The 18823-nt window shown below is 36.1% G+C and overlaps 1 protein-coding gene across 1 annotated transcript in view; it reads left to right on the forward strand.

Annotated features, from left to right (window-relative positions):
• LOC124170844 (RNA exonuclease 1 homolog) overlaps positions 1–14760 on the forward strand; it is a 57211-nt gene extending 42451 nt beyond the window's left edge. Inside the window, exons 10-14 of the mRNA XM_046549841.1 lie at positions 1331–1591; positions 3981–4278; positions 6386–6524; positions 10141–10261; positions 13241–14760. Coding sequence (XP_046405797.1) covers positions 1331–1591; positions 3981–4278; positions 6386–6524; positions 10141–10261; positions 13241–13326 — 905 coding nt within the window. The 3' untranslated portion in view covers positions 13327–14760. The remainder of the gene's footprint in view (positions 1–1330; positions 1592–3980; positions 4279–6385; positions 6525–10140; positions 10262–13240) is intronic.
• The last annotated feature ends 4063 nt before the right edge of the window (positions 14761–18823 follow it).

Below are 18823 nucleotides of genomic sequence, written 5' to 3' on the forward strand. Positions count from 1 at the left end.
CTGTCGTCCGCAAAAACATGAATCAACGCGGTGTAAACCCGGAAAACCATCACCACTTGTGAATGATGATTAAATAATCATAAAGATAATGGTTGTTCACGATGAACACATGATATCAATGTTTCAAGAGGTTTTATGCCCTGTCTTAATCTACTATTATGTGCAAAAAAGTTATTTGTATGGAAGAATGTGATATGTTTGAATTTAGTCTTACATTAAGATATGAGGTGGCATTTTAAACACCCTTGTTGTTATGTGCTTGACAGGTTGTGGTCAGTTATTCTAAAAATAGTGCTCTTAACACATTCAATGCAGGCCCGATTTTCACGAAAGTCGTCCGAATCGGCCGAATAAAAATTTTTTTTACTTAACTTGTGTTTAGTTAAGTTCATTAAGCATGTTTATATGATTTAAGTAAAATTTTTAATTATTTTTGCAAAAATAGGCCCCATGTCAATTGACATGCTCCGCATTTCCCTATTGCCAGGTTTAAAAAAATGAGCGTGTTGACTATATTTCAGGATCAGTACAAAGGTTCACAAAGTTTGCAGTAAAGCAATTTGTAACCCTTTGCCGCTGGGTTTTTGTCATTGGTGTCGAGGAATATCATAAGTAAAATATGTAGCAGTTTACATGCTGCATATCATCAGGATCAATTGTGAAACTCCCCCATCACCTGAGGACATCATCCATTAATTTGTCGCAACTTATGATTCAGTTCAAAATATATTATGTATTCGGTGATTTAGCTTAAATTGTTGCTTCAATTGACAACTTATTCGCATGCTTCACTGTCAAAGTTCTTATTACCTCAGCAATAAACTGCTCAACACAGCGGTACAGCGACACCATGGATAAACTGAGCAGCTGTGGGCTAATGCAAAATTGTAATGCAGTGTTGCTTCCTGCAGGATAACAACACTTTTCGATGTCTTGCATCTGTTTATCAACTTACGAACAAGTTCTAGGAATGTATCTTGCTTGTATGTCAAAGAATTACTGTATATGTACATGATTCAATTGTAAGACCACTTTTACACAAAACTATTTTCTGCCGGCCACCGTTCATGGCACGGCACGGTCAATTGACGTGCTCCGTATCTCGGCTTGGACGTGACCACTTCAATTGACGTGCTCTGTGCTGAATGTGTTAATGCCATAATCCAATCAATTTTCAACTAGTTTACAATTAACTAGTAATAACTAAGCAAATAATTAACAATTGAACTAGTATATTAAATATTACTGTGAAAACTCTAATTCCTTGTAACTCTAATGCCTTGTAACTCTAATAATCTAAAACATGTAACTCTAATTCCTTACCTTTCAGAGTCAGCAGCATACAATCTGCTGATGGAGAAATATGTAATGACTGAGGCTGAGCTGGTAGAGAACGGCTATCCTCGAGAATGCGCTACGCAAAAAGGGAAGGCCATCATGATGGAGACAATCTTTAGGAGCAAGACTAAGTCGAAGAGTTACTTTGAGCGGATCTGTGATAGATGTGGCAAGGAGTTCTTCGTAAATGAAAAAGGAATTCCAAATGACGACCAGTGTGTTTTCCATTGGGGAAGGGCTTTTAAAACAAGAGGCAAGTGACTTATAAGTGACAAGGAAATATTCTGACACTTAGATGTGGTGACAAAGCTACTATCCATGAAAATAAAATGCGAGTAAAATAATATACCCCTTTTTAATGCTGATTTTTTTTTTTCTTGCTAGGTATATCTTTTCTATGAATCATATTAACATTATTTTGATCATTGCTGTCCATTTTTAAATGCCTCTTCATATTCAACGGAAAGATTTCTTGTAATGCGAGAGGGCTCATTTCTATGCTAATGGAGAATCTAACTTCTTTTGCCTCATCAATGAAAAGTTTCTTCTGACTGAGGGAAGTTGATTCGTGTTTATGCTTTGAAGAAAATGCGTGGATCGTAAGAATGTTCATTTATGGTCTAATTTTTGGACTTAGGCAAACTTTATTTTGTGGTAGCTCGTAGAGTTGCAAAATCAATGGCTCTTTTTGCCTATGCTTTTCAGATGTTTTTACTCATTTATGATCCCATTTAAGTGAAAAAATGCTGCTTTATGACTGAATTACACATTAATGTTTTACATAAATGTTTAAATGACCCTTTATAAGTGGTGACCAAGAACAGTACGGTGAAACACCTGCCATCTGTTTCAGTTGATGAGAGTCAACTCAGTGTTGTTGCAACTAATTATGGAAATGTTTTATCATGCCAGAATGAATGATTTATGATTAAAACAGCGGAGAGAGTGCCAATGTTTAACTTTAGGGCTCATAAAAATTAGTTGCTTCTATCGTGAGGCAGCATTTTTTTGCATTAAGACAGCCATAGGAAAAGCAGCCTAAGGATTTAGTGTAACTCCCACAGTATATTTCTAGCTTAACGTATGGCCACTTAACTGTTCACATTTTTTGGAGGACATATCATGTTCAAGAGGAGGTTACCTGTGCCTAAAATACAGTGGAACTTGGTTAGTACGTTTCTGAAGGGACCACGAAAAATGAACGTACTAACCAGGAAAACGTACTAACGAGGAAAGTAAATAATAGCAGTCGGGGTTATTGCAATCAGTGAAAAAGTCGTCATAATTACAATTACTATCAGTAGTTCTCATACGATCGCCTTCCTGAACTCTTTTCACATTTAAAATCAAGAAAATGAGCGCTACCATGAAAAACAATACCATGTGAATAAAAATCGCAATTTTTCATGGACATCCCGGAGAGGATTTCATGATTACGGCGTCTATCTCCCGTGATTTATCCTATATATATTTACAGAACGAGGACGAGTGAAGCTCAGACAAGTCATTTTTCTTTCTCACAGCGTACTCGGAGAATATAACAACAACCCGGAGTAAGTCAACTGGTTTTTTAAACATCATAAAAATTGGGCAAAATTATATTGACTTTCAAATTACGGCAACAGCCGTAGACATTCGCTTCTGGAACGATACCATTTCGATTGTAAAATCGATCGATATATCAACTGACGACACGCAAGATTATTAGATTACGACGTAATTACAAGAAAATTTTATATTAAACAGTTGAAATTTACTTTCAAAATTTGTCTAATGTCGTCTGCTTTCGTTCCGAGATCAAGTATTTTTAAGCTAAGCTTCGCGTGGAGATCCAGAGGATCGTCTGCTCCCGCAACAGTAGTCAAGTAAATACGCACGACGTCGAGTTTATGGAGCAGTACTGTTTTAGATAATGTGGGAATTGTCTAATACCGTTAAGACTCATTTCTTCATCATGATAACTCCTGCAATAGCAACAATTGCCCACTCATGAACTTTGTGCGCAGCAGTGGGCACTCCCAAGCTGCAAAGGCAACAGAAGGTGAGGAGCTCGGGGTGGGGAAAATTGGGGCTTCTTATTGGCTGTAGTTTTTCATAGTCAGTCATTCCCAAAAAATGGCCGCATTTTATTTTTCATCACGTCACAAGAATTTAGAAATGCATTTGGATAAATTACGGTAGAAGAAAGAGATGTGGAATGAATGGAAGAATGTTAATGGCTAATAATAATAAATTAAATCATGAATTCAGACGTTTGCGACCCTTAAGAAGACACTAGAGAACGAATTGCGGGTTGCGTCACGGCAAACAATTGAGCGTACTAACCAGGAAAGCGCAATTTTTTCAAACGTACTAACCAAATTCTTTTACCTGTATTTTGTTCGGATGGTACCGGGACCGAGGGAAATCGCCGTACTAAGGAGGAAAACGTACTAAGGAGGAACGTACTAACCAAGTTCCACTGTATTTGAATCCCAGGGAGTTTTATGGCATTGAAGATTATAAAGTTGAAAAGATAAATTAAGTGCAAAAATCACTTATAAGTTGAATTTATGTTCTGCAAAATTCTAACCATATGTTTTATTTGTAATTTTATATAATAATTTTATTTGATAATTTATGTAATTGTTTTTACTTTGCAGGTTTTGGTGAGCTTGAAACAAGGTACTCATGCTGTCAGGGAGAGGCTAGGTCTGAGGGTTGCACTGAATGGAATTGCCATGTGTGTGATATGTTTGATCCTGAGAACCTTAAGGGTTTTGTTCAGACCCTTGAAAAGGTAGACTCAAGTGTATGCAAGGTCTATGCTTTGGACTGTGAAATGTGCTACACGACAGAAGGCCTCGAATTGACTCGTATAACAGTCATTAACTATGAAGGTGAAACAGTGTATGACACCCTTGTCAAACCTGAGAAGAAAGTATTGGATTATTGTACCAGGTAATTTTTGCCTCCGAATGTAATTCTTTGCAGCATGGAATTTATTTGACAGTATTAAAGGAGTGAAAGAAAGCTCTGTGCGCCATCGGCTGAACATCGGAGGAGACCTAGGGCACATCCTAGGAGACGACCCTGATAGTGTCAGCCGAGTGATAAAGTTTTTAATAGAGACCGGGCTAATTAACAGTGTTTAAATTCCAACCTTTTTATAATTTGACAACCCCTTTTATTTCAAAACTTTTATGAATGTTTAAATGTTTTTTTTTAATGCATCTTTTAAAATTTTTGTTTTTATAGATTGTCTGTGGTGCAAATGACCTTAGTTGTCGAGGCACCCTAAACACAAATACTACTACTACAAGGAGTGAAAGAATTTTGATCATGATGCAGTAGAACCTCTAATATACAAAGTTGAAGGGATCCCAATATTTTAACTTTGTCAGGCAGAGGTTTTATGAAAGGGAGGCTGTATTCCTGTGTTGCAGGTTTATGCATTTGTTTCCAGGGATGAACATAATTACACTGAAAAACATCACACCACTCTCTTTCTACAGACAGTATTTGAGTGAAAATAGGCATATTTTGGGAAAAATTAAAATATTCACTATATTGGCCTTATGCAAAGCATCGCATTGAAGGTCTTTTAACTGAGGCTCTGGATAGTTTTAATTTTCAATAGCACATGGTGAAAAATTGGTAATTTATTTTTGGAATGCATGATTTGGAGTGATTCATGGTGTTTTGGTCTGCCAAAATTCAATACGTCCTTTTTTCATGGAGCTCCAATTGAATTGTATTTTTGAAATATTTGCAACTTATGAAAACGTATTATTGAATGAAAACTTTAGAAATGTCCTTATTGTCGAAAAGATGATGTCGTAGTAGCACATTATGTAAAAGAAGTATTAGTAGACTAGTTAAAGCAAAGGTGCGTCCCAGTTAAGAATGAGGTCCAAATAGTGACATATTCGAGTTTAAAAAAATGCCTTTCTTGTCCAGTTATTTCATCGATGTCTATTTGCAAACAGGTAGTGCATACTTCCCATTGGCATCCACAAGCGTACTGGTATGCGGCCTGAAGCTGGCCACAAACACTACAAGCGTACTGGTATGCTGAATGAATAGTGATATCTATCAGTTGATCCTGCTGTTATTTTATCAGTTTTTTTATAAGTTTTTGGCCAGATAGTGTACCTTATAGTAGCTGCTAGATGGTGGCTATTTAGAAAATATATTACATATTAAATTTTTAAAAATATTTTGTGGTTTATAATTAATGTAAAACAGTGAAATAAAAACTGATAATAGTTCCATATTGTAAAGTACATATCTAGTTAAATACATCGAGAATACAGCAATTGCTACTTGTTTAAAATCATATTATTACTTCCAATGCATCATATTTCATGAAATATGATTTATTTATGTTCTTTATGAATGTTTTAGCATTGTTAAACTTTAAAAATATTTATATTGTTCCCCTAAATAGTGCTGAAATTATGAAAATCTGATGATGAGCTACACTCGTCATTTCACGGTTTGGCATCGGAAGTTCATGATAATCTAGACTTGTCGTGCGATTTGGCATCGGAAGTGCATATGAGAAGCTAGACTTGTCATTCCAGTGCAAGGGGTTAAGAATGGTGTGAGGGTAGACATTGACAACATTGGTAAACACACATGCACCCACCTACCTCTCCTCCCTGTGCCAATCCCATTGAATTTATCTTACTGAAAGACCTCAGGAGAGAAACTCAGCATCAGCATTGTCATTATTGTAACAAAAGTCTCGTTGGTGATCTTTTCATAGTGCTCCACTTGATAGACAAGAATTTTTCACTTCAATAGCCCTATTCTCATAGCTGTAGCAGGGACTGGGGGAGTTGGTGAGTGGTTAGGTAGCTGTAAGTAGTTAGCAATGGGTTGAGTGCACATTCCTGCCTGGCTCCGCTCATGCTCATACATGGTGTAAATCAAACCATAAGGAGCATGATTAACAAGTTCATCGAACATAGATGTGTCTTTCGTTGTCGTGGAGTATTGTCACTAAGTCAACATGAAGTACTTTAAATATAATTCTTAATATCATTGAAATTTTGTGTTTCAGGTTCAGTGGTATTGATGAAAAGGCAATGGAAGGAGTCACTAAAAGACTTATAGATGTGCAAGCAGCACTGTTAAGCCTCTTTGATAAGAGAACCATCCTAATTGGCCACAGCTTGGATAGTGATTTAAAATCACTGAAGGTAATAAGTTATTTTTATCTCTATCGTCTCTGGCTTAACTCTGTGGAAGTTCATTTTAACGTTAATGAAATGATAAAATTCCTTTCGACACATCAGCATCATCCTCAGAAACCTGTGGATGACACCGCTGCAGGGAAACTAGTACAGTAAACTCTCGACTATACAAGTCAGCGGAACCAGAAAATTGGCACGTTGTAATATCGAGTTTCATAATTTCGACCCTTAGTAACAAGTTGTGAAAAAATGTTTGCTTTTGTTCCCACTCCTCATTTTTTGTCTTTAATGGCCTTTTTTTAATGTTTTCAGTGGTTATTTATGCTAGAATTAAAAAAAAATGATCTTTGATTTTATGCTGTGAAAGATCGTTAAAAAGTCATAAGACCCCAAACTTCCCAGTTATTAAAGTTAAATATCAACGATCTTAGTGCTAAAGAAAATCCCATCTGTTTTAAAAAACGTAATCAAATAGCATTTTGAAAATTTTTGCATACAACTTTAATGTTAGAAGTTTGTGGTCAGTAGCAAATAGCAATTACTATCTTCGCATAAGATTTATGCGAACCTCCGCCACCATTTATGTCGCCCTCTGTCGCTCAGTGACAAGAAAAAAAAGAAAAACAAGGGTCTAAGCCCGTATCCAAAATAACCTACGTAAGTTTATATTTGTAGTTCCCTTCGTATTGCTGGGTGAATATATGATCTTTTTAATAAGTTATTGTCATTATGATTCAGTTATGATCATAAATTACGTACAATATGATTTTCTACCAGCGAATATTTGAAGTAAATCTTTTCTGGCTCTCCATCTGGGTGAGGTGCTCCCATCATCTTTGCGGACATTAAAATGGAAGATTTTTTTATTTGTCATAGAGGCCATTCATGCCGGCTGTGGGGTGCCATGTTTCTATTCTTTTATGCTGACAGGAGCAATGTTCCATCCGAAGAAAGGCTGGAGAAGTATCTTCCATTATCAGGGAAATAAAGAGAGAAATGTTATTATCCACATTCACGAAAGCAAATCAACATTGAAAAATACAAATCTAGATGATATTTATAAAATAATTAGCCCAAAACACGGCACATTTCAGGCATCTTTTAAGTTTGTTATTCATTATTATAGTAGTTTAATAAAGCCAAAAAAATAAGCTCATAATTTCAGATTGATGTCAGGTTTTGGCTCAAGTCTTTACAAATATAAAGCAGATTGCTAATTTTTTAATCTCATGGAGATATTTAATTTAATTTTTATATATTTATTCTATGTATAAAATTTAGTTTAAAAAAAGTTGGCGTTTTGTTTAGATTTCCCCAATATGCGACTCCTGCTTCCTTACTTGGCTAAAATGATTAGGATCAATTACGGGATTTGTGAGGCAGGTAGTCCAGCCGTGTGTTTGGGTGAACAAAGTGGAAGGGGATGCTTATCTACCAAGTCTCACGGGAGCTAGGCCAGGCTAAAAATATGTCAAGAAATGACTAAATGCATGTCGTAGACAATAAAATGAAAAACATAGACAAAAAAATGTGGATAACAAAGTTTTCCTCTTCATTTCCTCTATAATGAAAAATACTTCTCCAGCCTCTCTCCAGTTGGAAACATGTCCCTGTTGCCAGTAGAGATGAACCATGTCCTTCTCCACAGCTGCAACACGTTCAAGCGGGGTAGGGATAGTGGAAGTCGGATGGGTATTGCCTGGTCAAGGAAGTGGGGGCAGGATAAAGAGAGGTGGAGAGTGTGGGAGGAGGAGGGGTGGGTAATGGGGCTTGAGCCTTGCCTGAGACTACGTTAACGGGCCATGTTTTTTATGATGCACTCAAGCTCTTGTCACCAGAGGGAGGGGGGTTCGTAACGCGTTAGTTGGGTGTCCGGAAGATCAGCAAAGGTGGTTAGAGAGAGTAAACAAAGGTTTTGGAGAGAAAGATCTCTTGGAATGGGGGAATGGGGAGGAGTGCTAGAAGAAAGTTCATGGTTAGAGTTGGAAGTGCCTCTTCATCACCAGTAGCCTGAAAAATAATTAAGTGGTAAATACAGCCCAATTTTTAAGATACTCCTCCTCACTTTCATCTTCTTTGCCTCTGCTGACATGTCTAGTTTCGGCCGCTTCTTCTTTACTGTTTGTTGCTATGACACTCCCTGGACACCTACGGAAACCCTTTGCATATTCTCTCATGAATTTAGTTCAAGCCCATTCCGTATGATTCAGTGCATCCAGGATGAAGAACAGCCAGATGCTGCCTCCCTCGTGGATAGATGGCTAGCTGCTGACGTGAAAACTAAATGCACGGAATCGTCAAATCCCTGCTGAAATTAGCAATAGTGGAGCCATTTCGCCCTCAATATGGGCTCGTGTGAAAAGTATTTTATCATCGTTAATATCCTTACTACTTCTTCCTACCTCTCGTCGTTGACAACCACAGTATTTTCCGCGACCTTTCCCCCCTCCAGAATCCAAATCCACGGGGCATTTCCTACACTCCTACTCCTGAAAAGTAGGAGTGTAAGAAATACACTGTACAACGGTATTCACATGTTAAAATATGAAGTATTGTTGATGCAGCGTTTACAAGTAAATACACGTAAATAGGAGCATTGTGTCGGCCACTATATTTGTACTGAACTCCTACTTCCTCTCGATTCCCACCAGTTTTTAGGCAATCCCTTTCCCTCCAAAGTTGCAGTATCATTTACAATCTCATACCTTTGATGGTCCACAGTCGGAAGCGCTGATTTTTTGCTACTTCCGCTGGCATAACTAGCTTCTATGAAAAATTTTTCGCCGTAGTTTGTTTAAATAAAGTCCATTTGCTCCTTGGGACCGAGCCTGATGTTCGTAATTTCAAAAAATTTCATGTTTTCAAAACTTCGTATTATTGAATAGTGCCATGTATTTACCACAGGCTTTTTTCCAGGACCACAATTTCAGTATTCATTATCGAAAACTTCATTGTATCCTACTTCGTATAATTGAGAGTTTACTGGAGTACCTTGAAATAAATTGGTGGAATATAGCAAAGTTTTTATTTCATTAGTGTTATTTTTAGCCTGGAAAAGGGAATAATGTAAGGATAAACAAATTCATTGGATATTTAACGTAAGGTTAATCTAAGATGCCTTCCATATTTTTATCCTCTAATTGTGGTACGTACTTCATTTTAACTTGTTCACTGACTAGGCAAATTTGCCACATCTGGTTCATACTGTGATGGGCCTCACTGATGGGCAATGGGTAGACTTCATTCTGCAAGGTTTGAAGTGGGTCACAATTGGGTTCATCTTCCTGTGGTTGCATAGAGTAGGTTTTGTTGAGAAAGTTGGCTTAAAAGTTGTTGCCATTACCTACTTTCACATCAAATTATGTACATATTGGAAGTAATTAGCAGTGTTGCTCCAATCTTGATGATAGCTTACATACCCTCCTTCACCCATCACCCTCCAGTAGCAATCAAAATCATATGTTATGACTTTGGGAGACAAGGGTACTTTGACTGCTTACATTTGGCATGCCTAATTATCCTGAAAAATTGGTTAAATTAATTTAATTAAATACCCTGCTAGTCTAAGGGTTTCATATATATTAGGGCTAACCATAACCATGTTTTTTTATTACATTTTCAGCTAATTCATGATACTGTGGTAGACACTAGCCTAGTGTTTCCTCACAGGCGTGGCCCTCCCTTCAAGAGGGCCTTGAAAACACTCTGCGCTGAGTACTTGAATAAGCTAATTCAGACTGGAGGTAAGTTTTTCTGGGGAAGTCTTATTTCCTTACATAGGTAATTTTTTATCCTATCTTTAAATTTGATGCATTGCTCGGAGAGATGTGATTGTAGACTTTTTAAGAGGCTTCTTAAAATATTTACCACTGCTTAGGTATTAATCTATAATTTTTTTTTGAAAATCTTCAAATAGTGCAAGTTTTCGCCATTATATCTATCTATCAAGTATCAATGTCACCTGAAATCATTGAAATTCTGTCAATGGATTAAAATATGGCAATGTGTAAAAGACCCAATTGCAAATTCTTCATTCAATTTTTAAAAATCATGTTTTTACTCATGTTTCACCTGGAATGGCGTTTACTTATCTTGAGATTTCTGTGAATGCAGCCTACATACTTTGTATTGAAACAGCCAGCATCCATAATTGTTCCATAGGTGTTGTGGAAAAAACATCCAGCTTTGAACCTAAATTTCTAAGATAAAATCTTGGAGTTTAGGTGCTGGCTTTGCCATGTCGACCATTTTATATGGTCAGTAAAACTTTGCAGAATAGAGCAGGAAGAGGATGATATATGATCAATGAAACCTTATGTGCTTGCTTATTCGCTAGCATTTAACTCCTATCTTGCATAACCATTTGGGCAATTAGCAGGACAGTAAAATTTGGCTACCTTTTCTGTATTGCCTTGCTCCGTTTCAGTGCCCTCATCTGTTAGCTACTTATGTGTTGCATTACTGATAATGCTCTCTTTCTTCCTCTTCTCATTTGCTAATTCCTTTTAAGTTGGGAAGAGCAGATTGAAAGCATAACTTAAAGCCACCTGGAAACCTCAGCAAATTTGGTTTTCTGCTTTCAATGAAGAAATTATTATGCCCTGCCAAGTATTTTCTTTTGAATAATTTATTTTCCACAGATAGCATTTGAATATTTATAAAAATTGCATTTTTAATAAATCAGATAGTAGAAATGGTATAGGCAATGGAATATTTCAATATTAAGGAATGAAATACCCTTATACAGTTATTTACCTCAAGGATGAAATTCACTATGAAAAAATTTCTCATAATCTTAATAAGGTTTTAAAGGTTAAGGTCTGCCGAATGCGGCTCATGATGTTGTAAACCTCCTTTTGTTGAAAATGTCCTACTTTATTATTTTGCAGTCTCTCATGTTAATAGAGTAGACTTTATGATAGTCTACTCTTCTCATGGGATAGGCTGCTATAGTGAACTCTTGTTATTACGAAGTTAATGGGACCAAAAAACTAGAGGTTCATGATAACGAACTTCGTAAGAGCGTTTCTTTTAGGAATCATTGCAAAAAAACATACCTTGCCAAAATTCCTTATCTCTTCAATCTCCCTTACTTGTAGTCGTGCTGTGGGATGGCTTCTGAGGCATGTGTATGATATACACAGTTAAATTATGTGCATATACAGTAAAATCTTGATATATGAACAAGATGTGTTCCGAGACCTTGTTCGTAAGCTGGTAAACCTATGCAATGCATTGAAAGTGTGTTTATCCTGCATAATGGAACACTGCATAACAATTTTGCGTTGACTCGCGATTGTGACAAACTGATCTAGCTGCGCAAGCGATGGGGCTGGAGCCGAAAAAATTTGCTTTCCGCGGGAAGGAAGAACTGGGGGATATGCTGAACAGTTCCTGACTTTAGTATGGATTAATTAACTTTTTGTTCAGACTGTGCCCAAAGTGTGAGTTCCTCTATGCCACACCGCATCGCATTGGCCAATGCCACAGGAGCCAAATTTGAAATTTAGGGCACGCTTGAATTTGTCGAATGTTTGTATCTCTGAAAGTCGAATTTTTGTCAGAAGAGGACTTATCATATGGCCAATTTATGATCAATAATGAGTTGATCACCATGATTCCACAGGAATGAAACTTACTCTATGATGTTGTATGGATACTGTTGTATCTATTACTGAAGAAAGAACCATAATTGATGCTATTGGGCACAGTGCACGAGGAGAACTTAAATGTAGCGCAATGATTATGATGTAGCATAGTGTATATCCACCTAAATGCCGTTGTTTACCCGTGAAACTTCGTAATAAAGTTCATTTCATAACTGCTGGGACCCGGACTGGGGTTGGTAACTACATACTGTTTCTTTTACTATAGATTGGATTTGCCTTTTTTTTGTCGGGACCAACAATTTACTTCGTAAAAACTAGGACTTCGTAATAACATTGTTCATATTAATGATAGTCTACTGTAATAGTTGGTAACAACAAAGTGATCTTAATTTAGGGCCTGTGCTGCTCCTTATTCATTAAGGGCTGATGTTTTAATCTCTGCATAACCTTCCTTCCCTATCCATCCACTTACTCCCTCTGAGAAAGCACCATGGCTTGTGAGCTTTCAGACTGGCAGGCCTGGAGGGAAACCCTTTTTTGGTGAATGCTAGTCTTTTGTAAGGAAGTTTAAACCCATTTTAAGTGTTATTATGTGGTGGGTTTTATCTTAGCTATGCACTTAACTCTTTTATATATTCTTCTTTTCTTGGAGGTTGGTTTTTAATTATGCTCCTGTTTTTATTATAACCACCATCAGGGCTGTTGTGAGTACAAAAGAATTATCTCCCTCCCTGCCAATCAATTTAATACAAATATAGAGGGAATAGCTATAAGTAATAGAGGTCATCATAATGGCTCATTTATTTGTATTTTATACATTTTTTAAATGAATAAATGTCAGTATACTCTACTAATTAGAAAGATATATGCCTTCAGAATTTTAATGAAAAAATTAAACAACCAACCTCTCAGAAATTAAAAAGAATTTAATTTAAAAATTGTTGACTATATGCACTTGCCAGGGAAGTATTCCTTTTAAGTATACAATTTCATATATGCTTTAATAACATATACCACTATGTATTTCTGAGTATCATACTGTTCTTGCACGTCTTGAAAATGATGATAAGGTATTTGTGTATGGCTCTAATAAGTAATCTGTTGCCTTGACAGAAGATGGACACGACAGTGCTGAAGATGCTTTAGCTTGCATGCAGCTGATGAAGTGGAAACTAAAAGAAGACCTCAAGACCAAGTGAAGTGTTATTGGATTTTGATTTTCATAGCCTCCTTGGCTGAGTCTGCAGGGGCAGCTATGTCATTTGACAAGCTTTATCAGCTTGTTTGATCTCTTGATGAGAGTGTCAGGTTTATCTTTTTTTAAAGTTTGCCCTACATCATTATGATTAGTTTTGTAACACTTGTCAAGTGTTTTGTAATAGGTTACTCTGGTTTAATTGACAGTCATAGAAGCTATCAATTGACCAGCAGTATGATCGTTTGATATTTCGTATTTGAAAGAAAGCTTTAATAATTTTAACAATTGTTGTTTTATTTCCCATTATAATAATTTCGTTCCAGAACATTTAGACTAGCAGGAAGCTAAAAAAAATACAATTTTATATTGCTGGAAAAATCATGAAGGTAGCCATAATAATTTTGTGGAAGTATTTTTTTTGTATAGGCATGAAAAAATGAAAAATGAATGTGAAATGAATTGTCAAAAATATTTTTCCAGTTGTCTCTTGTGGAAGTTAATTCATTTTTGTGTATTATTTATTATGATATTAAAATCTCATACCTCATTTGAGAGACAGCTTAATATTTCTTAACTTGAGAATCTCGTTTCATATCTTGTTAAGGATAATTTATCTCTCTGTTTTAGAGAGGAATGGCTATTTATCAGGGAGCAGATTATTTAGTGGGACTGCTTGTGTAATATTACCTATTTCTTGAATTTATGTTCTATTACTGTTGTTTGCAATTTAGAAAGAAGTAAGTCTTCAATAAGTTATGAGAATTATTGCCAATAGAAGTTCTCTAACATGTAATAGACACTCATTGTTTTGAGGACCTTGATTTTAAATTGGAAATTTTGCATCAATAATTTATTGGCATCATGAATCTGTATTGTTATCAATGTATTTTTGTATTGCATTTCTTGAAAACATGGAAGTTGGAAAGGATATGTATTCTAATTTTTCATTGTTCATATTCCAGAGCATTATTCCTAAACGTTTTGGGGAGTAGAAAGAGTTTACTTACCCTATTATCAAAAGTGTTTATAGTTAAATATGGTTTTCAAATATGTGCATGAACATTTTCTGTCAGAAAGGTATTATACATGCGTATTATTTTCATTTGAATTTTGAAATATGTTGATAAGAACATATTGTTAATGTAAAAAGATATTTTTTTAATTTGAGAGGAAATATCTAAATTCTATTCTTTCCTCAATTGAAGGGCACACAATTATCAGTGATTAATAAGCATTATCACTTCTTAGATAAAAATTTCTCTGACTCTCTAATAATGACTAAATATGTGAATGCCTTTTCATGTATTTGACTAACATTGCTGCCTCTGTTACAGTGATGCAAAAAATTTGCTCAAAGCATGTTTATTTTCACCAAACCTTGTGTTTGTAACTTTGTATTACATAGTAGGTTCAATAAACTACCTCTTAAATGAAATTATGTGGTTAAAGTATGTGAATTGCCTAGATGAAGAGGTTGAAGGCAGCTGCTAGTTAAAATGTATATTTTTACGTACATTTGTCCAAGTCAGGTAAACAGGCTGGACTCTAATCCAACCTTTCAGAATCCCTGAGAACACAATCCTTTGAAGGACCACAAGCATTTAAGCAAGATATATTTCCCTTATGCACATCGTAAATTACTATGTTTTCATCCGTACAATCAGTACATAGCCAGTGGTCACATCTTTTTCAACCAATAGCCAATCTCTGATTGACTACATCCCAACCATTTATTTGACAAAACACTATTGAATATCATTTGGGGATTACTCTCTTTTAATCTAAGAAGGTATTCTGTGACGAGTGCCAAGTCTATTGAAAAAATCTGGCTAAAATGAAAAATACTGAGTCATACTATTGTGTTGGTGATGTTATTAACTAACAGATAGATAAATTTAGCACATAATGTTATAATTTTCCAACGAGTTTTAAGTTTCAGAGAAAATTTTCTTGTGGAAGTGAATATGTTTGAAGTGTTTAATTCTGAGTACATCATGTGACTGTTCTCTAAGAATTGATTGTATGCCCTCATTTTTTTGGTGTGGCATCTAAACTTGACATATCCTAGTGGATAATCTATGAGCAGTTAAAAGAAAAAATGACTAAATTGGACAATTTTTCCATCTACTGATTAATGCAGTTTTGAGCCCCACTGAATTTGCAGTTAATCTGCAGGTCCAGAATGTGGATGTATTATATTTTACTTAAATTGTGATCTTCAAAGGTAAATGATAATTTTGTGGGATATATTTTTCATATTTAAGGCTTTTAAAATTAGGTTTTCAATTAGCTTCCAGACTGGAATCTACTGCATTTTCATAAGTGTATATAGTTGCAGAATGCTCTAGAGAACACTATAGTGCTTGCAGTTTCTGTGCACTAGAGAGTTTCCCCGAGGCCAATTGCCCATGGTAGAGGCCCTCCAATTGGCTGCTGGTGTCCAATCCCGTTAAATGGCTCTTGACTTAGTGCGTGCTGGGTATGAACCTTAGACTTGACTTTTTTTTATTTAAATGTTAATATGTTTATATGTACTATAAATGTTTTTTTTTATGCCTCCAATTACTCAAAATCCCATCTTAAAGAGCAATTTTTTGCCTTCTTTTACTACAAGTGAACTAAATTATAGAGCATTTTTTTATGCTCTCCAGTCATTGAATTTATGAGGTAATCCTTATACCCCCAAAAGGCTAGGTACATATTCTATGATGGAATCATTAGCCTGGTGGTAGCTTTCTTCGGACTTCAGTCTTCTCGATAGTTTCTTCTTTAAAGAAGGCAAGTAATTCACAAAACCTACTTTTTCTCTAAAATACAGTGTAACATCGTGGTACACAACTGATTTGGCTAGCGATACAATGAAATTTGCTAGTGTAACTCCCTTGGCATCAAATCTGTTTTGCCTTGGTAAACCTGAATACAAGTAAAGTAGCGGTATTCGCTCTAATCCGGACAGTGATTTTACTGCTTTTATGACAGATTTCCACATCAAACGCATTTTCCTACATAGAAAAGTCAAATGCCAGGCTGTAGCTTCTTGACCAGGGCACCAGGGATCAAGCTGATGTCCGAATTATTCCAATACGGTGTAGGAACACTCCATCCGCCCACGCGCCATGGCGGTCTCTCCATGACGTATCAGCATCCAAACCAAGGGTTGGCCACCCTCTGATCCCCATCCATTGCACGTTTTCATCAGACTCCTTTGATTTTAGAGGCCGTGTTTCAGAGCTTTTGATGTATAAAGTTTCTTTGTACGCTTGTTGCTTGACTAAAGGCAATTTTATAAATAATTTGTGTATCTTGCTGTGAAACACATAGGTTGGCATTAAATCAGGGGGAGGCCACCCAGTCAGGCGAGGTCGATCAGATCCTCTATCATTACTTGGCATCAGGGGCTGTACATCAAAAGATTTCCAAGATTCTAAAAGGGAATAGTAATAATTTTCACTTGTTTGATTAAGGTTGATTGTTTTTGCTCCAGAGAGGAGAGCGTACGCATTTCCAGTGCCTGAGGTTGCTTCCAGTCTTTGCAAAGCAAGAGCTCTCCAAGGGCTGATATCTTTTTCTAATAATAGACGCTGTGTTTTATACTGATTTTTGTCAAAATGTTACTGTAATTTTTTTTAACTTGATACCATTGAAAATCGTTGTACCTCCCAAAACCATCAGAGGAAAAGTGATAGGTATTCACAAATTTGTGGAAGCTAGTTTCCCATAACACCATAGAAATTGTTGAACAACGACAATTTTAATATTTTTGGTCTCATTAAATTTTCTACTACCCTCCCAAATGCTTTATAAACAATATTACTAAATAAACTGGGAAGGAATTAAGTATTTTGAGTAAAATATGCAAACATGGTCATATTGGGTTAAATTGACCCACTCGGTCATAGTAGGGTGTAAGGATTGGTCAGTCGTGCTAGTGTTAACTGTATTTCATTGGGTCATGCATGGATTGAAGTGTACCACTGGGCTTGTCATTAATTTCTCTCATTGCACTATGAACGTCACTCAATTACTGTGCAGCAACAGTTTTAGCTGGTCGGCCGATTGAGGCAAGCAAACTTAGGAGATCAGAAGTGGCTCTGGCATGTGTCACATGGGTGGGCCAGATCATAGAGTGGGTGGGCCTTTGTTGTCGTAAAATCCACTTTGATTGTACATAATTGTTTTATTTTACGGAATTAATGTGGACAATACAGAATTGTTTTGCTAATGAACAGAGTGGGTTTCCATATGCTTATAATTCTACAAAACTTATTTTAATTATATGTAATATAGTTTTACTTTGGACTTCGATTCTGAAATTTGTCCCTATTATTTGGGTGGGCCAAAATTTTTTTTGGTTGGCCCTCTCTGGCCCACCCCTAGTGCCACCACCGAAGGGGATGCTCTTGATTTTTTTTTACGAATTTGTCATATTACATAGTTTCCCATGAATGCATTCATTTTTTTCTTTTCTTATTAATTGCTAAATACTTCAATTTTATATTTTGCACCAGTACACTAAATTAATTAACTATTTTTTAAAATAAAATAGGTGAAGAATATTTTTTTTTCATAAATTACTACCCTCTAATGCAATACCCTACATTTGGGGGTATGTATTTCATTATTAGCAAATTGAGACAAAGACCTGTAAATAATGTGTTATTGCTGTATATAATTCGAAATAGCCAGATAAAAATTACCATAAAAGAATTTCTTCAATTCTTCAATATGTGCGGGAATGAATGGGTTTATGAGTTCTTTCAAACACTGACGCAGTTCGTGACAGAAATGCAGCTCATCACAGCTAGTTACGAATCTCACCGCTAGATGCCAAAGCCATCGTGAATATTCAGAGTTACGAGACCTCGGCAACCTCGGTCCGTCCGTCAATATCCCAGTGCGTGTACTGGGATTACGCCTTATTTTGTATTTTTCGTATTTAAAATTTTTATCGCCCTAACTGTTGTAAACTAATGCAGGTGTTTTGTAGGTAATTGTAATACATAACGTCTGCGAAACACTTAGCATGGAAAAAAATGCGAGAGCAACCTGTTATTGACCGTCTTTCGGCGCCATAAATACGAAAGTTGAGTCTGACGGGAATAGTTTGTAAAAGGTTAACCTGAAATTAGCTTAGGTTAGCGATTGCTAAGTTTATGCTGTTATTTTTGTGATTAAATAAATTAGTGTAGGTATGTTTGACCCGACTCATTGCTTCGTACGCATGTACTCAGGCAGTCGCTAAAAATTGGGACTTCAGTAGGTATGTGGGTATGTTAACACGCGAAAATATAAGCTCTTTTTTATTTAATAATTGGAAATTCCTTTGGAAAGATAAGGTCTTACATTTAGAACATTGATTGATGATCATTTTCGCGAACAGATTCATATATTTGCGCTGCTTATAAAGAGGCTGATTTGAGTTCTTAGGCCGCCGACTCTAAAAGGCTGATTTGAACCTTTCGAGATAATTCTAAGTGATAAAACTTCAATGTAAACTG

The sequence above is a fragment of the Ischnura elegans genome, chromosome X (assembly GCF_921293095.1).
Source record: "Ischnura elegans chromosome X, ioIscEleg1.1, whole genome shotgun sequence".
Lineage (NCBI taxonomy): Eukaryota > Metazoa > Arthropoda > Insecta > Odonata > Coenagrionidae > Ischnura > Ischnura elegans.